Source organism: Diceros bicornis, chromosome 18 (assembly GCF_020826845.1).
Source record: "Diceros bicornis minor isolate mBicDic1 chromosome 18, mDicBic1.mat.cur, whole genome shotgun sequence".
Classification (NCBI taxonomy): domain Eukaryota; kingdom Metazoa; phylum Chordata; class Mammalia; order Perissodactyla; family Rhinocerotidae; genus Diceros; species Diceros bicornis.
Genome location: NC_080757.1, coordinates 41,441,621 through 41,464,640, shown reverse-complemented (window position 1 = coordinate 41,464,640; position 23,020 = coordinate 41,441,621). Strand labels below are relative to the sequence as shown.

The window sequence follows — 23,020 nt, the reverse complement described above, 5'->3', positions numbered from 1 at the left end:
CACTCAGGCGGCAGCAGCTGGTGGCAGCTGGCGGCTGCTTTCCCTCCCCACCCACCCCCGCCAGCCCTGCTCTGGGCCCCTGCGGCTCCTTGGGGCAGGCTGCAAGCCCCCCTAACCTTGCTTTGAGCTCTGAAGAAACGTCGTCAGCAGGTCCTTGCTCCCCAACCCCCCTTGCTCCCCAAGGGCCCCAGTGACAGCCCCTGCCTGGACTAGTGGCACCTTAGTGCCAGGGGAGGCCACATGTGGAGACTGTCCTCCTTTGGGCCTCGGCCTTCCTCTCAGTCTGAGGCCAATGGTTAGAAAACGCAGTGGCAGTGGGATGGTGCCACCTGCTGGTCTTCAGGAAGAGGCCAGGGGAGGAAGGACTGCTGTGAGGCTCTGTGCTGCCCCTGGCTCCAGGAGGGTTGAGAATCTTGGTGGTTCTGGCCCTCAGCTGCCAGCTTCAAGATTGCTTATAGCAACAGCTGATAAGGAGAGGCCTGGACCACAGTTTTTTCCCTACTCCTTGTGCGATTCCTGGCCCCTCTTCCCCAGACCTCAGGTCCTAGTGCTCTAATCTTTCTTCTGAGAAGCACTGACAGTATTCCAGGGGTGGTCGGCACTGTTAAAACACAGACAAGGAAGCAGAGTTGTAGCTTCAGCCTACATATTACAGCATCAGCCATGCGGGAGGGAAGGAACAAAATGACTCCAACTCCAGGGCTCCCCATTACCCAGGGCTCCCCAAACCAGGAGCCATACTAGCAAATTTATGAAAAAAATATTTTATTCAAAAACACGGTTTTACACAAATGGGTGGCCTATGTACAAAGTATAAAAGAATCCCTCTTCTCATCCCCACCTTCCTTCAGAGATGTTTAAACCTGGGACTCCCGATCTTCCACCACCAGCTGCCCCGGCTGCATGTCGTAAACCTCAAAGGAAGGACACATGAGGTTGGGAGCAAGGCCTTCTCAGACCACAGCCAGTTATGCAACTGTGTGGAGGCCTGTTCCAGGTTCCGCCTCCCAGCAGAGTGGACCGAGAGCAGCTTTTACCCCCACTCCAGATTCCACAGGCATGCAGCAAGCCGCTGACTGGCTGCGATCTCTTGCAGTTTTTTCCAGGAGGGGAGGGGATCAATTCTGCAAGTCCTGGGCCCCCATGTCCTAGACCAGTCCCTTCCTCTCTGCCACCTCTCCCATAAGCAAGCTCGCATACAGAGAGGCAGGGAAGAAGGCTGGGGCCTGATGGAGGGGAGGGGATATCGAGTGGAAAGAGATAGCAGGGACGTGGGCAACAGCATCATTGACTTGAAGCCCAAGCCCCCTGGCTGGAGGCCAAGAGGCCACACAGAGCAGCTCTGACAGGCCTGACTCAATGACCCATTTCTGCTGTGTTAGGGGATGGCCAGGGTTTAGATAAGCTCTCACTTTACAAGAAGTCTGGAGTCCATATGCATTAAAGTATAAAATATTACTCAAAACTGAACCCCAACCCTCCTCCTGAGGGAAAGAATTGATAGACCAACACACGTGTACAAGATCAGATGCACATGCATAAATGCACACACACATCTGGGAGGCGAAGCTTCTAACTCAGGAGTAAAACTCCAGCTTAGAGACGTTACCTGTCTCCATTCCCCTCCTTGAATAATTTCATTCAAATAGCTGCTGAGCAGATAAAGGCCCTGGCAGGAGTAGGTTTGCCTGCATTGAGTACCTGCGACAATAGAAGCTCATCTCCTCCTCAACAGAGACAGACCCAGTGGGCTCTTGGAAGGCCTTGATCTGAAGACAAAGGCACTGCTGCTGCTGCAACCACATACGCAAGACAGCAGAGGCGAGGCAGGCACACCTTGTGCACAAACACACACACATATGCACGCATACACGTGCTGCCTGCAAAGGCATCAAGATGCAGAGCAATACTAAAATCACAATATGAACCCTTCACACTCAGTACTGTTTCCGAAGAAAAGTGTGGGATTCAAGCGTTCACGAGAGCGAGCCTCTGGCAGAGGTGAAAAGACCAGCAGGCGGGGAGAGGCGGGGGTCCAGACTGTCCATCGGGCGGCGTAAGAGTTCCTCCACGTGCCGGGCTACATCCATGGTCTCATCCAGATCGAACTCTCCATCCTGGTCGAGAACGGTGTCAGGACTGGTAGAGAGAGAGCGATGTCAAAGGGAGCTGGCCTGACTCACCCCTGGCCTGCTCCCCACTCAGACCAAGAGTCTCATGGGAACAGGGGCAGCTCTGGCCAGACCCGCCCCCAACCCCAAATTGAATAAGTCAGTCACTGGCTCCTTGGGAGAAACCTGAGTTCTAGTCTCATCTCTCGCTACTGCATTCAGTGATCTCAGGGAATTCATTTCTCCTGTCCCTGTCCTCATCCATAAAACGAGGTGGTTGGGTCAACGAGCTCTGTCCACGCGCGAGGCTAGTCCGTTACACCAGAGGCACCATTCACTGAGCACCCACGATGGGCTAGGCCTTTTGACCACATTAGCCTCCTGTAAGGTAGGTATTTACTCCATTTTATAGAGGAGGAAACTGGGGCTCGATCGTCTTAGGAGACATGCTCAGGACCATGTGGCTGGCAGGTGGAGCCAGGACTGGAATTCCGTTCTTTGTGACTCGCAAGCCTGTGGTCGTCCGCTGCAGCTTGCACCTCCCAGGCATCCAGACATCCAGCCCAGGCCACCCACAGCTCAGAGAGACTTAATTCTCTACCTTGGAAACTTCAGAGAGGAGCAATTGATACCCTGTTCCCACCCGCCTCCTAAGAACCACCACCCATCCACAGCTGCCCTGAATCAAGCCCTTACAACAGCCTCACTGTGCTAAATGCTTTACCTGCGCTCTCTCACTTAATCCTGACCCCAAGCCCATGTGGTAGGTAGTCTTGCCTCCATTTTACAGATGAGAAAACAGCATCAGAGAGGCTCAATAATTTTCTCAAGGTCACACAGCTAGTCAGCACCAGAGCAAGGACCCTCCTATGCATAGCTTCAAAATGCTCTATGCTTTTTACTGGTTGATCTCTCCCTCCCCTCTGAGCACACACCAGACCCTGGCCTGGGGTGGGTGGTCTCAGACTAGAGGAGCTCTGGATTCCTTTGCCCACCAGCCCTCCGGGGGGCCAGCCTGAGGCCAAGCGCCCAGTTCCTCCCCGCGGAGCCCCATGAGAGCACAACCTACTTCTGTGGGTATATGTTATAATGAGCCTGGGGACACACGGCTGGGGAGGGGGCCTGGTCCACGTAGGTGGCGCTGCCCCCAGCAGAGTCTGCAGATGCGCTCACAAACCTGCAGGAGGAAGCAGAGCCAGGCTCAGCGGCCTCAGGGCAGCAGCTGACTTGGGGAGGGGTCAGGGGGCATCTTTATGTCTTTTTCGGGTGCAGAAGGACAAAGTGCCCACTGGGCCCAGGATTCTGGCTGCAGGAGTGGGGCACTGGGTACTGGCTCCATCGTGACCAAGCCCAGTTCTCTCCCCAAGGCTGAGCCAAGTTTCTAGGGTGGGGAAGGGAACGCCGGGCCCCTGAAGAGGAGGGGGTCGGTGGTGAGGGGTGAGGAGAGCCAGGGAAGGAGACAAGAGGCAGCAGGAGACCAGAGCTGGACCCTGGACACTTACTCGGGGACCACTTGCTTGATTTGTGGCTTCACATATCCGTCCACTGCTTTAGCTGCCGAGGGGGGAACTGTGATGAGAACCAAAGTCTCTGGGAGCTCCCGGGGTGACAGCCTACCTGGTGCAGTCTGCCTCCTCCTCACATTGCTGGAGGCTTCAGCAGGGATGAGATTTCCCACAGACTCCCAATAAACACCTGCTGACAGACCCAGCCTGAGGGCCACTCAGACCCCTGGCTTCAGTCTCATTCCTTCTGCTTCCTTTTCTGGCCATTTGCTTTCTCTCTCCCTGCCCCAACCCCTGCCAAGAAAACAGAACCAACACCAAGGAGCAAACCCAACCAATGCACTGGTGACATGTTGAAAAGGAAAAACCTGTCCATTTTGCTTCCTACACTCAACTTGGAGGCAGGTTTGAGGGTGGGAAGTGGTGAGAGCAGCTGATTAAGATGGGAGCAGTGCATTATCTGTGGGCTTGAATTATCCCGGCTCCTCCCCCAGCCCTGCAGCCTCTTCCTCCAAGGGCGCAGGCAGAAGTGAGAGTCCACTCAGCTTTTCGCTTTGCAGAGAAGAAAGCTGGGACAGAGGTTTCATTTTCCCTCTCCTCAACTGTGAGCCCTGAAATCCTCTCCACGTGTTTTGCACCACCCCATTAACCAAAATCCAGAGGGGAAATGGCCCCTGGGCTCTTCTTGGGGATTCCCCGGTGCCTAGCCCGAGAGCTCCGTCCATGGGCTGAGGAAGGGCCTGGGAGCATGAGAGCAGGACGCACCGAGCACAGGAGTGTAGTACTTGGAGAAGACCTCATTCTTGGGCCGGTCAGGAAACACGTAGATGAGATAGTTCAGGTCCCCCAGCCGGTCGGCCAGGGACCGGATGGAGAAATCCCGTGTGGTGAACGGCTTCAGGTTCCACAGGTTGCGGTCAGCTGTGAAAAGGACAAGCTCGTTCCCACAACCCGCAGCCATCAGGAGGAGGATCAGGGTTGTGGGATTTTAGGGCAGGCTCGCAGAACATCCAGGCTTTTACTAGCCTGCACCACAACCCCACCCCTTGTGCTCCTCAGCATACAGCAAGGAAGTAACCATGAGAACATTCTACCCAGCAAACCAGGTGAATAGATACCAACCAGGCTGGGTCAGAGCAGAGAAGGGAGAGCATGAAGGACTCACCCAGAAGTTCTAGAGGCTACCGGGCCAGTGATTTTAGGTTCTTCAAAATGGAAAATGATAGAAAGGGAATGCATTTCTGAGCAACACTCCTCCCATACTCCATACTCAGTTCCTATCTTTCCCACCAGGTACCCTCTACAGATGCAGGCCTGACGGAGAATGGGAGGCAAGGAGATGGGAGACAGGGCTTCTGAGGCTGGAGTGGGGGCAAAATAAGGCGCTCACGAGAGTCAAACTTCCAGGCGATGGTGATGCCCCCGATTTCTGAGTCGCTGAAGCGCAACAAGAAGGTCCCGTCTGGCTTGTTGATGAGCAGGTCATGCGCCTGTTGCTTATTCACAAAACCTAGGATGGCCCTGGGTGCGCGGAGCATACGGTGTCACTGCTCGGCCAGCAGCCACTGTCCCCTGAGCCCATGCCCTCCCAACCCCCATGCCCCCCATTCCTCACCCGTCATTCCAATGGGGCTTGTGATGCTTCTTCAGCACCTCCATGACCCCGTCAAACCACTGCCAGAAGGTGTAGTTCCAGCCCGGCAGGTTCTCCTGAGAGCCCCCAGGAAACCGAAGTCAGGGCTTGTGTCCCCGTCGTCACAGGTGGGCCAGGAAACAGTCAGTGCCCTCTCATCCTCACCTAGACCCTCTCCCTGTTCTCCCCCTGGGGGCCCCACACTCCAGCAGTCCATAAACTGACCTAGCCTCCAACCTGTATCCTAGGGAACCAGAGAGTAAACTCGGCCCTATCCTCTCAGACACAGGCGTCCAAGACAGTGCCACAGGGTGCGGGCAGGAGGTGTAAAGAATTGTCCAAGCTGGACAAGACCTCCAAATCATGCCTGCCCAGCCCCTCCATTTTACAGATGGGGAAACTGGCACAGAGAAGGGTAGGGGCCTGGCAAATTAGTTAACAGATCTAGAACAAGAACCCAGGGATCCTGACTCCCAACTCCAGGTCCTTCCATCGTCCTGCTTTGGCTCTCACGGCTGAGCACGGTTTCTTGCAGCCCCTGCCTGCATTTCTTGGGGTGCTAGCCCCCGTTTCTCCTGGTTGCAGGGGAGGGTGGTTGGGGGTGCAGGGTGGGGTGCTGCCCTGGGCAGTAACCTGACTGTGAGGTGGGGGAGGGGTGGCAGGGCACAGTTGGGCCCGGGCAGGCAGCTGGCAGCGGGTCCCTCACCCTGTTGAACTGGGACCAGGACACGGACATGCTGTTGTAGTCCTCGAGGTGGCTGCTGCTGCTGTTGAACAATTTCTGCGCCAGGAACACAAGGTTCTCCTTGGTCAGGCCTCGGTTGCTCTGCACTTCGGCCTTGAATTTCATGTTTAGGGCTTCACACAGCTGCGGCCACAGCACTTTGTCAGGCACGGCAAATGGCACCCTGCCCTGAGAGGGAGAGAAGAAAGGGGGAGAAGAGGCAGACTGAAGGCAGAGGAAATATTTACACTTCAACACACACACACGGATATACAGACACTAAGAGACAGAGGGGACTGAGAAAGATCCAGAAAAGGAGATACAAACATAAAGCAAAGAAAGATGGGGGGCAGGGGCAGAGGGGAGGGCATGCAGGGGTAGAGCCCAGATCATGCGACCAAGGACAGAGATCAGGGACCCAAACCACAGCCACAGGCAGGCCAGGGACAAGAGCCCGAAGACCAACCCACGGACCCAGCAGACCCCAGACAGAGCCCGAGGACATGCCAAGGGAAGGGCGCTCACACCAGCTGCCCCTCTCCCCTCACCTCAGCTCTGGTCTGGTCCTGGGGTGTGGGAGGACCACTCAGCAGGGGCCCGAGGGGTTGGGGCTGACCCTGGGAGACCCCGAGTGCCTGGGGGCCTGAGTTGGGGGTCCTATGGAGACTCACCGGCTCAGCAAAGGCATTGTCCCACAGCACGGTGGCAGTAGCATTGTGGTCCTGGCTACCATGAACGATGACAACCACAGGAAGGGACAGGGTCTGCGGGAGTCAGAAGAATGAGAGTCGAGGGCGTATGACCACCATCTTGCCCTCCACTCAGGCTAGACTCCCAATCCTCATTCCTCAGCCACAATCCCAAACACAAGCTCCTCCCAACAAAACCAAAGCAAAAACAAACAAAAAGAACACAACGTATTTCTTCTTGGCCCATGGCCTAAGTTCTGTGGGCTGGTGCCAAACTATAACCTAGCAAACAGACACCAGCAGAGGGAAAGCAGATTTTCTGATAGCATCACGGGGTAACGGGTCCGAGACCCTGCGAGGATTCATAGCTTTCTGGCTTTCCCGAACCAGCCGGGTGGCCTCAGGCAGGTCCCTTCACCACTCTGGGTGGTCTGTGGGGGGTGGGAGAGCGGGGCCTCACCTTCACCTGGAACACAAGCTCATTGCTGCCCACACTGAACTGAGACTCAAACAGGACCGTGAACTTCTCCTCTGTCACAGACTCTGCGCCCCGCCGGTCAGCGCGTTTGATCCTCTTTAGCGACTATACGGTGGGGTCCGAGGGGGACAGGAAGACAGCACCTGGTTACAAGGACTCAGCTCTGGGCAGACCTTCCCCCCAAGGGCCGGGCCCTGTCCTCACCATGTTCCTGAAGTGGGCGCTGAGGGTGCCAGTGGCCTGGTGATACTCCATCACACAGCAGTTGTTCAAGATCTCTCCACTGCACTCGCTGCCAAGGAGAGGGACCCCCGTCTCCACACAGGCCCCAGGTCAGGAGCATGGTCCTGTCTGCACCTTGGGCTGGGGTCTTCACTCCAGAAAGGCCTGCCAGCGGCCCCTGCCCTATCCCCTAAGAGTGTTCCTTGGTGTGTCTCTGGGCTTACTTTCTTATCACCCTGAGAGTACCCAAGCAAAGTCTTCAAGGGCAGGGTCTGGGTCTGTATCATTAAGTTAAAAATTCCTTGGGCATCAAGATTGATGTGGGGACCTTTGCGGGCCCCCAGCAGCTTCCAGTACACTTAAAATTAAAATCTTGACCCTGGCCTACAAGGATCCCCGTGATCAACCCCTGCCCACCTCCCTGGCCTCATTGGGCTCCTCTCCCCTCACTCAGGACAAGTGAGCCACACTGCCTTGTCCGTTTGCTGAGCATGCAAGCTCGGTGCCTACCTCAGGACTTTTGCACTTGCTCTTCCTGTCGCTCCGAACACTCACGGATCACATGGTAGGCACTCAGTACACACGACCAAGTCTCCCATTTCACTCTTCACTCCTTCATTCATTCATTCACTGCACCCGTCATGGGTGGCCTACCCTAACCCCAGGAACCCAACCCTGGGTTCTCTATCCACACACACCTTCTCTATGCTCCTCCTTCAGGACAAGGCCCATGTTCTCTCTGCCTGAAAGTCTTCCCTCTCCACACTCTGTCACTAGCCACCTCCTATTCATCCTGCAGCCTGCAACTAATTGTCATTCTGCTCCACCCCACCATGACCCACTTCCACAGACCCTATACATCTCCCTTATCACACCCCAGTAATCATTTCTCATGTCTGCTGCTTGCTCTGCAAGTCAAGGTTGGGCCAGGAGAGAGCCAAGTTCTGTGTGAATCACAGCTGTGTCCCAGTGCTTAGCACAGGTCCTAGAACTCCCAGCAGTCCAGTCCTTGTTGACCTATGTGCCGGGCACGGCAGGGACTGGGGAAGGCCTCTGAGCAGGAGGAGCGAGGTTTAGACCAGGACAGACAGAGTGAACGGGGGAGACACTGGGCCACATCTGCAATGCCAGGACAAAAGGCTGCAGAGAGGGTGGTCGTGCTGTCCCCATCATCCAGGACCCCAGCTATAGAATAGAAGTGGGTTCCAGACTGAGCTGCGGAGAGGCAGAGAGTGGAGGGAGGGCACATACTTGCGGGTGTTCTCGTTCTTCAGCAGCGACTTGGCCTGCTGCTCACTGATGATGGTGGCCTTCACTTGGGGGGGGTTCATGTGCACGTTCAGCTTCCCGCCCACCAGCAGGCGCACGGTGGCTGCAAACTTGGTCTGGGTCTTCAGGACCTGAGGGGGCTGCTTCTCGATGATGAATGTGCTGCAGGGATACAAGTGACCAGATAGACAATGTGATGCTGGCTCAGGGGACAGGGCTCTGGTCCCTCTGCATGGGGAGGCAGCCCCCCGAGGGCTCAGCACATGACATAAGAGCATATGACGCAGCCCATTCCCAGGGAGGCCACCGAGAGTCGGGGGGATGGCGGGAGGGGAGGCAGTGAAATGACCTCAGCAGCTGGCATGGGCTGCAGGTGACAAGGGCAGCCCTTGTAGTGTCCACAAGAGAAACTGGGCAAGGTCAACACCAAGAGGCCAGAGCAACTGGGGACAGAGGTGGGGAGGGAGGGAGGGTGTGAGGCAGAGAGAGATAAGGATTCAAGCGAGAGTTCCCATCTGCAAAGCACCCCTTCCCTCTCCCATGCCAACCACATGGGGAGCTAGGCGCAGCCAAGAGGCAGCAGTCACCTGGTCACCAGGGCTGAGATGATGTCTGTGATGGTGGCATTGACCTCGGCCAGCATCTCCTCCACCGGGCCGGGGATGGGCAGCTGCTGGCAGAGGTGTTCAGCTCTGCGGATCTGCTGCCGGTTCTGCCAGATGATCTCGGCCAACTTCTCGCACCTGCAAGAGCCCCAGGGCAACAGGAAGGACAGTGGCTTCACCCCCATCCCCCAGGCCAGAGATGGGGAGGCTCCCAGTCTGGGGAGAACCCCTCAAGACCCAGGAAGGCCTCACCCAGGAAGACCCTCTGCCTGAACCACCACTCTGGCCATTGAGCAGAGCGGAGCGGCCCTGCCTTCTAGAAACACAGAGAAACACACAGGAGGAACGACCCTGATTTGGGTCCCACCAGCCCGAGTGTTACTCTGCACACCCGGCCCTGCCCCACTCCCCAACACAGTGACTCCTTCCCAGGGGAGGTGGTGTGATCTGGGGGCACCAAAGTCTGTATCAGGAACTGGAACCACTGGTGAAATGAGCCCTGTTCCAGGACAGAGCGAGCCAGCTGCACATGGAAATGCAGGAGGCAGAATAAGCAGCTGGTAGCACCCCTCGGAGTCCCTGCCTGGCCCTGCCCGCCCCTCCCTGCCTGCCTCCCCACACCCATTACCAGGACTGTAGCACGTCCAGGCTGCCCTCGGGGGGGCCTCCATTCCCGGCCAGCTGCTGCCGCCGCTTCCACTGGATCAGTTCGTCATCAAGAATGATGGTCTGCTGCTTCCGCAGCAGCTGCAGGGTCTTCTGGTGCTTCTCGGCCAGCTCCTGAAGGGATGTGGGGAGAGCAGGCCCTTCCAGGCTCCCAGGGAACAACCCTGCAGACCCTCACTCAGGAGGCGGGCCCGGGACCAGGCCCCAGGCACGGGCCTTCCCCCTCCCTGACCTGCTCTGCCTCACGTGCCCCTACGGGAAAGGAGGATGTGGCCTCCTGATCTCCTGGGTCCTGCTCTCCTCCTGGCTCTATCCCTCTCCGGCCCCCTGGACAGCTCGGGACACGGTCCTCCACGCCCGGGAGGAGAGGGACGCAGAGCCCACTCACCACTCGGTACTGCTGCAGCGTCTGGGCCTCGCGCTGCAGCCAGGCCTCCAGGGACACCTGCTTCTGCTGGAGGGCCGTCTCCCGGCTCAGACGCTCCTGGGGATTCAGCTGGGCCAGCTGCGCAAACTGAGCTGGAGGAGGGGACAGGACACCACGACCACGATCTCCCAGCGCCCAGCAGGAAGCCCAGAGGAACCACACTCCCCTGTTCTGGAGACCAGACCCTCAAGGGGACACATCTGACCAGTGGCAAGTTGGGGTTCTAGCAGCAAAGGGCACCCAGAGATGAGTGGGCTCCCCTCCCTGGCCTCCCGACTCTGAGCTCCCCTCCAGGGAGTGGGGAGACAGACACTTGGGGCTACAGCTGAGGAGAATCCTGCCGTGTGGCCTTCACTCCAGCCCACACAGCTGGCTGCCCAGCCCTCCTCACACCACACTGGGGTCTGGACTGGAGCCACACTGCCTGGTCTCAAGGGTGCCCTTGCCGTTTCCTGGCTGGGTGAACTTGGGCAAATCACTTCACTCTCCTGTGCCTCAGTTTCCCCATGTGTAAAACAGGAGAATCATGGCACCTGCCTCAGTGGGCTGCTGTGAGGAGTAAATAGGTGATGACACAGAAAATGCTCAAGAAGCTGCCCGGCACACGCAGCTCTGGGTGAGAGTCAGTCCTTGGTTAACGGGTTACAGCACGGGATTAGAGGGTGATGGAGATGAGCAGCTGCCCCGCCCCAACCTCACGCAGCAAAGCTTCAGCGGGGACAGCCCCACTCCGCTGCTCTGTCCCACTTCCCGGAGCACGGCAGCCCCTCCTCGGGGAAGGAGGCTCTCCAGGTGCTGGAAGGTGCCTAACATGTTTGTCCAGGTCAAGTCACCTCGAGTTCAGCCAGACTAACCAGGAGAGAGAGAGGGGAGAGAGAGTGTGTGTCCAGGGACCACTGGGGACACAAAAGCAGCAAGATTCTCTCAGGAAAGGGAGGCAGCTTCTCTCCACACCAGCTGACAGGAATCTCATCAATGGCAGGAACAGGGAGTCAGTGAGGCCTCATTAGCTTTTTCAAAAAGTCTGTTATGAAAAACTTAAGACACAGGGAAAGTAGAAAGAATGATACAAGGACACCTGTGTATCAATAACCCAACTTAAGAAAGCGAACATTTCCACAGTTAAAGCCACCTGTACATCCTGTCCTGCTTGCAAATCCATCCCTCCCTCCAAAGGTAACCACTGTCCTAAATGCTGGGATTACCACCCTCTGCCTGTAGCCTTTTTGAACATCTCAGTGTCCTTACTCAGGCTGAGTCAAGAAAATGGGAGCGTCATCACGTCTTGGTCAATCAAGTTCCTGGCAGGCCTCTCAGGGCCGTGTCACACTGACCTAGGCCCTGTGCCATGGACTCACAAGCTGGGATAGACTAAAGCAACTCTCGACAGCCAGGAAAAGCCCAGAACTAGAAGAGAACTGAGAAATATGGTTCCAGTTGTACTGCAGGGGACTGAGCAGGAAGAGTAGTGTCCAGGCACAGAACATAGCAGAGTAATCTGGACGGCCACCTCGGGAATCCTGCCACCCACAGGGAGGTGGGGGTGAGCCAACACCTGGGCCCAGCCTCCCCATACAAGTGACCCACTTAGTCTCTCCTGGCAATTTGCAGAAGCTTCTGGGAAGGATGCCAGGAGACGTGAGGCAATTGTCTGCTCCACTGGAGGCAGCTGAGCCTTTCCTTGCACAAACAGATCAATAGTCTGTGTTTCTGATGGGTGACCTTGATAAATGAGACTGCACTGACACTGCATAATGGGGACAAACCCAAACCAGAATCCAAACCCAAACCCAGAAATAGGAAAGAGAAAACCCAAGAATGGGATCAGAAGTACTGTCAACCAGTCAAAGGCCTTGGGTAGAACTAACAGTCTGAAATCTCCTGTTCCCTAATGTAGGAAGAGGGCGGTCCTTTCTCTGGGGTCAGTCTGGGATGGATTCAGATGAGAGGAGGACATGCTAGAATCATCCCGCCAACATTTACTCAACACCTACTAAGATTCAGGCACTGTGCTAGTCATAGGGTATAGAAACTACTGATAGGGCAGGGTTAGGAGGAGGGCTTAGTTAAATGAAAACAGAATTCTAAAAAAATTTTAATAAACAAACAAAAAAGGAGAAGTGAGGAACAAAAACTGAAAAGGGATAAAACAGAAAATAAGTATTAAATGTAGACCTCATACAACTGTATTAAATATTACATTAAATATTAATGGACTAAACACCTCAATTAAAAGCAGAGATTTCAGAATAAATACAAAAGCAAGACTCAACTAGGTATGTGATGTACATTTCTGGTTAAAAAAAAGCATGGACAAAGATATGCTGTGCCAATATAGAACAAGAAGGCTGAAGTAGTTATATTAATATCTGATAAACCATAGACTTCAAGACAAAGAATATTACCAGAGATCAAGAAAGATATTTCATAATTATTAAGGTGTCAATCAATCAGAAAGACATAATAATCATAAATGTATATGCATCTAATAACAAAGCTTCAAAATATATAGAGGAAATAGTTACAGAAATAATTGGAGAAGTAGACAATTCCACAATAGGATATTTTGATATCTTTCTTTTAACTTCTGAACAATTAAACAAAAAAATCAATAAAGATATAGATCAATGGTTCTCAAATGTGGACCAGGGATCCCTGGAGGGTTCCCAAGACCCTAATAGAGGGTCCACAAAGCCAAAACTATTTTCATAAGGTTATAAGACCTTATTTACCTTTTTCTCTTTTAATCTCATAAGTATACAGTGGAGTTTTCTGGAGGCTACAGATATGAGATATTACAACAGATTGAAAGCAAGATGTAACTATCTCCTATTAAGTCTAACATTAAAGACATTTGTAAAAATGTAAAGCAATGCCACTCATTAAATTTTGTTTTGGAAAATATAGATGTTGTTGGCTTTTTGGTTTTGGGGGTTTTTTTTGGTCAAACTTTATTATGTTAACATTATATATTATGTTATATATGTTAACATTATTGAATTTATTATTGCTGTTTTTGAATGAAACAATTATAGAACATGCGGATTCTTTTCAAATCCACAAGATACATTCACCAAGACAGAGCATATGCTGGGCCATAAAACAAGTCTCAATAAATTTAAAAGAACTCAGATCATACAGAGTATGTTCTCTGACAACAATGGAATTCTATAATGAAATGAAAATGAGATCAACAGTGATATGACATCTAGAAAAAATCAAATATTTGGAAATTAAAGAATATACTTCTAACTAATGTATGGGTAGAAGAACCAGAAGAGAAATTAGAAAATATTTTAAACTGAATGATAATGAATATAAAGCATATCCAAAATAATAAGATGCAACTAAAGCACTGCTTGGAGGGAAATTTATAGCTCTGAGTATATATATTAGAAAAGAAGAAAGGTCTAAAGTCAATGACCTAAGGGTCTACCTTAAGAAGCCAGGAAAAAAAGAGCAAAGGAAAAGGCAGCTTGACACTTCCTGTTCTCACTAGGATGGGGTGGTACAGCTCTGAGGTCAGTCTCGAGTGGGAAGAATATGGGCCATGTCTCAAGATTCCTCATATTGTACCCAGGGTTAATTCCTTCTGAATTAATTTTTCTTTCCCCACACCCTTATCATGGCAGCAACTGGCAAACTACAGACCTAAGAGATAGAATTTTTCCACTGTCACCTCCTCCTTCCAGCTCCACCTCCTATCAGTGAAGCTTAAGAAGGGGCATTCCTGGGCCGGCCCCGTGGCTTGGCGGTTGGGTGCACGTGCTCCTCTGCCGGCGGCCCAGAGTTCGGATCTCAGGCGCGCACCGGCGCACCGCTTCTCCGGCCATGCTGAGGCCGCGTCCCACATACAGCAACTAGAAGGATGTGCAGCTATGACATACAACTATCTACTGGGGCTTTGGGGGGCGGGAGGAGAAGGGGCATTCCTGGAGTTCCACCTCTCTCCAGCCTGGTTCAACCAGGGGACTCCAACCTAAGTCCTCCCTCTGATTGGGGAATACTTCGTCTATACTCATTCATTCATTCATTCATTGAGATATTCACTGAATATCTACAATTAGGGAGAGAATATTGGTTAGTCAAGTACAGGGATTTTATGACATATCTCTAGTTGAGATCCAGTTCTGCAACTTACAAGGAACTCAGGCCAAGTTACTTGTTCTCTTTGAACCTCAGTTTTACCACCTGCAAAATAGAGTTAATGCAACTACCTACTTCCCAGGGCTCTTATAAAGGTTGAATTGAGTAATGCATGCAAAGGACTTAGCCTGGAGCCTGGCACACTGCAGGGGCTCAATCACTGGGAGCCATTACTCCTCCCAGGCTTTGGGTAAGGTTCTGGGGAGATAGACTTGGACCTAGCCCCAACCCAGGAGGAACTCACAAAGTGGTCCTCACTCCGATCCTTAAGACACACATTGCCCACGCTGCAGGGCCTCACCCTGGATCCTCAGGCTCTCTTGATATTGGATGATGAAGTACTCCTGAGTCTGTTGCAGCTTCTTCAGTTCATTCTCTGTGTCTTGCGTGACCAGTCGCAGCTCCTCAAATGTCTGGTTGATCTGAAGGTGTTTCTGGGACATGGCATCAACCAGGATCCCAGCAGGAGAAGTACCCTGGAGACAGATCAGGGGGAGAATGCAGGCAGCAGTGGGCTGGGCAGTGAGGATGGGAGAAAGCCTTAGGCCTCGGTGAATGCCAATACTACAGACCCCAAACTCCAAATCTAGAGTAGGAAAGAAGGACGATTTGAGTCAAAGGGATAGTCATTTGCCAGAATTGGGGTGGACGCGGGGAAAGAAGGAGGAGAAACAGGTGACCTGGCAGACGATGGTACCTTCATAAAGCATAGTAGAAACTTCTATTGCAGATCTTCCCTCCATCAGAGTATCCCAAACAGGGTCCATCTAAATTCTCTACGGAGAAACTAGAACTCAACACGTCCCAGGAGTTACCTGGGTTTTCCTACTAATGATGACGACCCCTCATTCTACATTCTACATGACCCGATGCCATGGACTGTGCTAGGTGCTGGGGACATGGCACCACATGAACACACACTGTCTGAATCTTCACTCAAGATCTTCTTGTGACTGAGGGAAGAGGGAAGAGGGTGAACCTCTCACAGGCGGTGTCCTGGAGACCCCAAAATGAAGTTACAGAAGAGGAATCCACAAGGCCTCCTTGCATGCAGCCATTTAGGTGACCTGGTCTGATCTATTCCTTCAACACTTGGCTGAGAGGGGACCAAGTCCTCAGGGCCTTTCCAATGAACTGTTCTCAGAATAAAATCCAAACTCCTTTGCACAGTCTCCATTGCCCTAGCCGACAGCCTCTGCCTACCTCCACCCCAGTTCCACTGCTGCCCAAGCACATCAGCTACTTTCTGTTCCTTGAACATGCAAGCATGTTCCTGCCTCGGGGCTTTTGCACTTGTTCCATCACTCTGGAACATTCTGGCACCAGATCTTCCTGAGGCTCGCACTTCAACTGGCACCTTTTCAGAGTGGCCTTCTCTGATGGGCCAATTTAAAATAGCAACACTGTTATCTGAAAGTGTCTTGTTCTTGTATTTGTTTACTTCTTTCTTGCCTGCCTCCCTGCACTAGGATGTGAGCTCCCTAAGTGCTAGGATTGTCTTCTGGACCACAAAAATCCCTAAGACCTAGAACATCAGAGGTGTTCAAGAACAGCTCGATGATGGGCCGGCCCCGTGGCTTAGCGGTTAAGTGCGCGCGCTCCACTGCTGGCGGCCCGGGTTCAGATCCCGGGCGTGCACCGATGCACCGCTTCTCCGGCCATGCTGAGGCCGCGTCCCGCATACAGCAACTAGAAGGATGTACAGCTATGACATACAACTATCTACTGGGGCTTTGGGGGAAAAATAAAAATAAATAAATAAAATCTTTAAGGAAAAAAAAGAACAGCTTGATGGCTGGGAGAAGGTATGATTTCTCCCTGACCATGACAACATCTGTGCACTAGACATGTATTTCTTCATTGGGGCCAAGCTTATTCGGACGTTTACAGATAGCTCGGTGATTGCAACAAGTCAAGGGACACAAGGGTTGTCCTGGAAGACCCTTTGTGATCTGGCTTCTGCCTCCTCTCTGGCTTTACCTATGGGGGCTCCCCAGTAGCACTGACTATTTGCAAGTCTTCAAATGTGATAAGATGGCTCATGCTTTCCTGCCCTCACATACACTGCTGTTACTGTTGACTAGAAAACACATTCCTCCCCCTTCCTCCTTCTTTCTCCACTACAGTTCAGACATCCCTTTCCTCAGGACACCCACCTGACAGCCTCCTCAATCTGAGTAAGGGACTTGTCCATACGTGCCTCCTTAGCACTCCACTCACCCCTGGAGAATCTATTATTGCCTGAATTCCTTTTAAGGGGGGACCAGGCCTTCGTCTGTGTCTCCAGTCCTAGCCCAGCATCAGATGCACAGCAGGACCTCAATAAATGTTTCCTGAATGAACTGTACCATTCCTGTAATCAGCGTCCACAACAATAAATAAATAATAAATACGCCTGTACTCCAGGCACTATTCTGTGGTCTTTACATATGTTATATCATGTTATGAAATTCACCTTGCTTTATTGCAGTTAATATAACATTTGTATCATTGTCCAAGCAGATGTTCAACGCCTTTGTGATTTCAGAACTTGGGGGATGGGTCCCTGCTCCGCATCCCTGGGCCTCACCTCTCTGAGTTTGCCAGTGTCAGCTCTTCTGACACAGATCTCGGCTCCATTTCTCCTCACAGACGCATCCACAGAATATGTCTTGTTTTGGCCCCAGTCCCATTTAATGAATGACAAACTTTTCCCTAATGATTGTAATGCCATCTTTGACATACACTGAATTTCCAGATGTGTATATGTGTTTTTAGGGCTTCCTCTTCTGTTTCGTTTGTCTGTTTGTCTATCCTCAGCTCACACAGCATCTCATTTAACCCTCACAATAACTCCATAAGGTAGATACTATTACTATCCCCATTTACAATAGAAAAAACAGAGGCTCAGAGAGGTTAAGTAACTTGCTCAAGTCACACAGTTATTAAGTGGTAGAGCCAGGGACTGAAGCCAGGGGGTCACTCTACACCTGCATGTAATATTGCCTCTTACACATGCCCATTGTCCACGTCCACGTCCATGTCCATTACACACATGTTCATGTCTCTCAGCTCTTTGGTGCTCTCTCCTGCCTGTCTTTATAAAACACAGTTGTCTGGAGAGAAAGGCATATGGAAGAACTTCCCAACTTCTCTCCCCATACCCATGGGACACTCACATTGTTGGCTTCTTGGACCAGCCTCTGTTCATTGTATAGAATATGCCGGATGCAGCGGACCAGGTCCATGGGGCAGCGATCATACGTGTTCTGAAAGAATCCAACAGCAGCTACCAGTGGCCGCCCTCTGCAGTGCCATGCCCACCCCGCCCTCCCCTCTAGCCCCTGCCTCAGCTTTCCCAGGGAAGCCTCAGGAACTGTCACCAGTTGCCTCTATCTCTCTTTGACTCGTTTCCCCTCCCAGATCTTCACATTGGGTTTTCAGGGCATTAGAAACCCACAGTTTACAAACACTTCCAATCTACCATCTCCTTTGAGTTTCACAGCATAGAAATCCTATGACATAAGCAGAAACTATTATCCCCATTTCACAGATGAGAAAACTGATGCTCAGAGAGGTTAAGTACTTGTCTAGAGGCAAACAAATGAGTGAGCAGATGACTCAGGACTCAGGGCATCTAATGCCAAGGTCAAGGTACTTTCCACCATACTCCTGCCCTGGGTTCCTATTTTGCTTCCCTCTTGCCCCCAGGTTTCTCCTGTTTCCTCCTTCTTCTGGGATGGACTTTATTTCCCTGGCACCCTGCTGCTTGTATTTAAGAAGGGTTTTCTGAGAAATACAAGTGAGTTCCAAATGCTTGACTGCTTGACTATGATTACCACCCACACCCCTTTCCTGCTTTGCAAAAACTTCCTCTCTCCCTATACTCCTTCTCCTCACCTTCCACGTGAAGGAGAAACTAAATGTTACATCTAAACCCTGAATTCAAGGTTCATTTATCCAGCTCTCGCCTCCAGGGCACTTCTGCTCCTCTCCCGCCCCAGTTCAGCAGCTCTCCTACCTTTAGAAGAGTCCCAAGAGGGATGACTCGTTGCCTCATTCTCTCATTTCTAGAACCTGTCAGTCTTCCTTTCTCTAACAAAGGAATCTTGACTACTTCCAGCCCTCCTGCTTGATCTGCTTGATCTGTCCCAAATGGCATTTCACCCATCCCCCTTCTCTTGGGGACAAACACGCCCCACCCCTTGCCTCATAATATGCTAAAGGAATCTGACAGGTCTGATTTAGAAAGAGGGGGTGGGGGAAATTGAAGCACAGAAAAGTTGCCGATAAGCTCAGGGTCACATGGTGAGTCAGTGGCCAAGCCAGGAAAAAACCCAGGGGTTCTGATGCTGGAAAGAGAAGGCGGACACTGCTTCCCTGCAGATGGCTCCGAGCGCACACCCACCTGCAGCTGCGTGGCATAGTGCCCCAGCTTGATCTTCAGTAAAAACCCATCTTCCCCCACTTGGTGCTCCGCCTTCTTCTGCAGCTCCTGCACCAGGCCCTCCAGGAGCTGGGTGGCCTGAGCTTGGTCCTGGGGATTGTCCAGGTCGATGGCATCCCTTGGGGCAGGGCAGTGGGAGAAGCCTACTGTGGCACTTCCTCGGGCAAGCAGGTCAAGCGCCACGAGGGACATGGAAATCCCAGGCTCCTGACTAAGGGCGCTCCAGAGCCCACAAGACTTGTTCCCGGCATCTCCACAGGCATCACAGTCTAGCAACATCCCCTCTCCCCTCCCAGGGTCCCATTTCTCTCTTCCCCTTTCCCAGGGACACCGCCCCTTCCGCACAAAGAGGAATAGACAGGACCAGAATCACACCAAACCACAAAGGGGAGACCTAAAAGCCAAGGGGCCTGGATGGTAGGGACCCGCAGAGGAAGGCGCAGGGCAGGGGCACCTACCAGGGCTGGCTCTCGATCCACTGCGCTAAGTAATGCCGGACCTCGATGGGGAAGTGCTGCCCGTACAGCACCTGCATCTGGCGCAGCGCATCTCCCTGCAGCTGCTGGGCCTGGATCCAGCCCGCCATGTCCGTTCACCTAGGGCGAGTACAGAGCTGAAGAGGCCCCTCCTCGTCTCCTCGGCAGAGGCGAGGGCTGGGCCTGCCCGTGGCCCTGCCATGCCCACCCATCCCTGGACCGCGGTCAGGCCATGCCCCTCCCCTCCTACAGACACGCTTTCCTGTGCGGGAAGAAAGATGGGGGGGGCTGCCCTTCCCTCCAACAAGGAACCTGCTGAGGCTTGGGGAGGGGCTCTCAAAAGTCAGGTGCCCTCCGCCTCTTCCTCTCCCCTAGCCCCACTGGGGCTTCCCCAGAGGGGGGACAGCTGGAAACTGAAAGAGAAACTTGGCAGAGGCCCACGGGCCCTCTGGGGAGGGCTACAAGAATCCCCCCTACCCTGCCTGGAACCCCGACTCCCAATTTCTGGGAAGGAGGGATAATCTAGCCCAAAGTTAGGGCAACGCCACCGACGGCTCCCACTGGACGACTCATCCCCGCGGGCACGTGTCTGGGGTTGTTAGAAAAGAGGGCTGGGGAGACAGACGCTCTCCCTCTCCTCGGCTGCCCCCCCAGCTGTGCCCCATGGTCTCCCACTGTTGATCCCAACAGCGCCCCCTGCCCACTGCGGGCGAGGACGGCGCCCACCCTCGGCCCCCTCCCTCCATCCGCGTCCCTCGTTCCTGGTCCGCGCTGCACGCTGCGCCGAAACTCCCTCTCGGTCCCGGGACGGTCCCCTGCACCCCGCCCAGCCGTCGGGCTTCGGGTCCCGGGGGCCAGGGCAGGAGTCGAGTGCCCCCTCGCCGCGCGCGCCGCCCGGGACGCGCTGCCGGGCCACCCACCTGGTCGCGCCGAGCCGTCCGGCGGCGGGACCGGCTCTCCGCCCCTCGGCTCTCGCTCCCGGCCCGGGCTGCTGGCGGCGGCGGCGGCGGCTGTTACTACAGGAAGGAGCAGAGAGCAGCGATTTCCTCCTCAAAGGTCAGCTGCCTCCGATAGACCAAACACAGCGCGCGAGCTTTCGCCAACACCCCTCCCAGCCGCTGTCGCTCCCTCCCTGCCTCCGCCCTCGGTCGCTGGCTCCCCGGCGAGTGCGCAGCGGCGGCCGCGGCCGGCCCCGGGGTGGCCAGGCTGGGTGGCGCTGGGCGTGGGGACTGCCCCGACGGCGGGCTCCCCCGGGAGTCCCAGCGGCCTGCGGCCCGGGACTGTGGCGGGCCAGAGGCGCAGGGGTGGCCGGAGGACGGGGGTGGCAGAGCCGGGAAATCCCGGGTTCTGGAAATCCCAAACCAGGGCCTCAGTTTTCTCATCTGTAAAAAGGGAGGAGGCAAGGGCTAGACTAGCTGGATATCCTTCCAGTTCTGGCGCTTGTCATCTATTGAGTCTCTAGATTAAAAGAGTAAATGTGTGTGCGCGTGTGTGTTTATGTGGGTTGGGGACACAGCTTTTGTGACCTCAGAGGCAAAGCCATAGGGAGGGGAAAGACTGAAGATTCCAGAGAAGCCAGCTCGCTCCCAGGGCCCCAGCTCCCCTCCTTCCATTACTCCCACCACCGTGCACTCACCCAACCTCCTGAAATTTTGCAAATAAGCAACAGAAGTCCAGAGAGGGGAAGGGGCTTGCCGAGAGTCACACTGTGGCACATGGCCTAGTCAGCAGAGTATGATCCATAAATGACCCTGCCGCTTTGTTCACCCAGCCCAGTCACATCTGAGGCCGGTCCTACCTTCAGAAAGGTCCAGGGAGGGCTATCTTGAATCCTCACAAGCTCACGACTGCCTATGGGCCTTGCCAGAGCAGGGAACACCCTCCCTGAGCCTTTCCTGGGTCACAGCCCCCTCACTGACAGCCTGCAGGGCCTGCGGTGTTGGGCAAGGCCAGACTGGAAGCTTTCCATCCCCTTTGCCCAGCTTCCCTCTCCTCTGGGCCTCCCCTCTGCCTGGCAGCTGGTATTGGCAGCACAAATGGAGGAGACAGCCTGGCTGCTCACTCAAGGCCCAGCTGGGCTGAGACCATGTGTCCTGGGGGGAATCATTTTCCTCTTCCTCCCTCCCTCCCTAATGCCTTCTTGGATCTGCCCCTTTCTCTCCATTCCCTCCCCCCATCCACTCCCCTACCTTCCTTGCCCCTCACTACCTCCCCCACTTTCATTCTTTTTACCTCAGAGAAAAACTGAAGTTTAAAGCTGCAGAAGCTGGAATGTGTGGGTCCTCCCCCCCCACTGCCATGTGTGGTCACAGTCTCTTAGTTGGCAGGATCATGAGGAAAGGAATTGAAAACCATAAGGGGGTTTGCAAAGGACTGGGGAAACCTTGCTCCTTAGGTGTTCTGCAGGGGAGCCCTAGGGAGGAGAGAGCACACCTCTCCCACCCTCCCTTCTTCCTCCACTCTGTGCAGTGGATTTGGCAGGGGAGGGTGAGACACACAGAGCTAGGGGGTCACCTGGGATGAGAGTCAAGTGTCAGAGTTGGAAATAACTGTAAAGATGATTTTACAAATGGGGAAACAGAGGGTGGAGAGAGAAAGTACCTTGGCCAGTGTCACAAAGCCTGTCAGTGGCAGATCCAAACCCACTGCCACATGGTGGGTGGGTCTGACTTGGCACCTGTGCCCTCCAACCTCTCACTTCCAGCAGGTAAGTCAGTCGGTGGGAGAAATTCCTTGGGTTTCCTCTGAGCCACGTCTGGAGGGCAGAGGAGCACCGATGCCATGCACTCACATCTGGGCATCTGGAGAGGGTGATATGGGGGTGCCGGCTCCAGAGTGGGGACCCTGCCTGCTCACTTCCAGGCAGCCAACTTTCCAGCCTCTTCCCCGGGGCCTGCAGGGGCCTGCTGCTCCAGTGGGCAGCCCCACCCACCAAACATCTGGCTGGGTTGGGCTGGGCTGGGCTGGGCTGGGCTGGGCTGGGCTAGGGCGGGGGTAGTCCTGGGTCCTAAAATGCTAGCATTGAGGTGCCAGTGAACAAAACTGGAGGGCTTGGCCTAAAAGGACGTGCCCTAGGGCCTGCTAAGCCCTCACATGCCCCCCCACCCCCCCACCCCCGCCTTGTGTCCAGTGGCTACCGCTCTTCCCCACCGACCTCGGGCTCTTTCCCCATTTGGCCTCCCTGGCCAGGAGGCCCTGAAGCCCAGCGTCCTTCTTTGCGTGTTTCCTCCTCTTGCTTTTTGATTCTCTTCCTCCTTTTGATTCTTTCTGTCCAGGTCTCTGTCTGGTTCTGGGTTTCTCTCCATTTCTTTGGGCCTCTGTGCCCCCTTTTAGATGCCGGGAGAGGGGGAGGAGCTTTGGAGCTTTCCCAGGATGAGCAGAAGCCACCCAAGGGAGCGGAGGAGGGAAAGGTGTCAGAGCTGGGTTGGGGGCAGAGGTGGCTGTGGTCACAGCTCCGGATAACACAACTACCCGGAAATGTCAAATTTGGGGTTTCTTTTTGCTTTCAGCCCCCTGGTTTGGTCTCTGCTATTTCCCACCACAAAGCACCCTGGTGGTTTTAGAGGCCCAGACTATGGAGGAGAAAACTGAGGCCTAGGATGTGGGGTTCAGGAAGATCAGAAACTGCCTAGCGTCCAGACTG

At 54.0% G+C, this 23,020-nt stretch overlaps 1 protein-coding gene across 2 annotated transcripts; it reads right to left on the bottom strand.

The window, feature by feature from the left end:
- Positions 1 to 748: 748 nt before the first annotated feature.
- Positions 749 to 20,393, bottom strand: LOC131417513 (signal transducer and activator of transcription 5A). Of its 2 annotated transcripts, none has more exons than XM_058561010.1 (19): positions 20,298 to 20,393; positions 19,360 to 19,497; positions 18,863 to 19,019; positions 17,634 to 17,723; positions 14,777 to 14,951; positions 10,291 to 10,421; positions 9,865 to 10,016; positions 9,219 to 9,374; positions 8,614 to 8,793; positions 7,345 to 7,432; positions 7,123 to 7,245; positions 6,645 to 6,737; positions 5,956 to 6,162; positions 5,232 to 5,326; positions 5,007 to 5,137; positions 4,382 to 4,537; positions 3,614 to 3,680; positions 3,181 to 3,288; positions 749 to 2,139 (listed from the first exon to the last, which is right to left on the bottom strand). In XM_058561010.1, the coding sequence occupies exons 2-19, from the start codon at positions 19,485 to 19,487 to the stop codon at positions 1,977 to 1,979; spliced, it is 2,400 nt and encodes a 799-aa protein (XP_058416993.1). In that variant the 5' UTR covers positions 19,488 to 19,497; positions 20,298 to 20,393; the 3' UTR covers positions 749 to 1,976. The 2 variants fall into 2 exon arrangements, with proteins under 2 accessions (XP_058416993.1, XP_058416994.1); XM_058561011.1 differs by having other exon boundaries at positions 3,614 to 3,665.
- Between the last annotated feature and the right edge of the window lie 2,627 nt (positions 20,394 to 23,020).

Bases quoted from the DNA above. Each gene is read 5' to 3' on its own strand.
- LOC131417513 (XM_058561010.1), bottom strand. From the start codon at position 19,487: ATGGCGGGCTGGATCCAGGCCCAGCAGCTGCAGGGAGATGCGCTGCGC. The intron at 7,246-7,344 runs GTGAGGACAGGG...CCCACCGTATAG, and splicing joins GCGCCCACTTCAGGAACATG to TCGCTAAAGAGGATCAAACG. The intron at 5,138-5,231 runs GTGAGGAATGGG...CCGCGCACCCAG, and splicing joins AAGCCCCATTGGAATGACGG to GGCCATCCTAGGTTTTGTGA.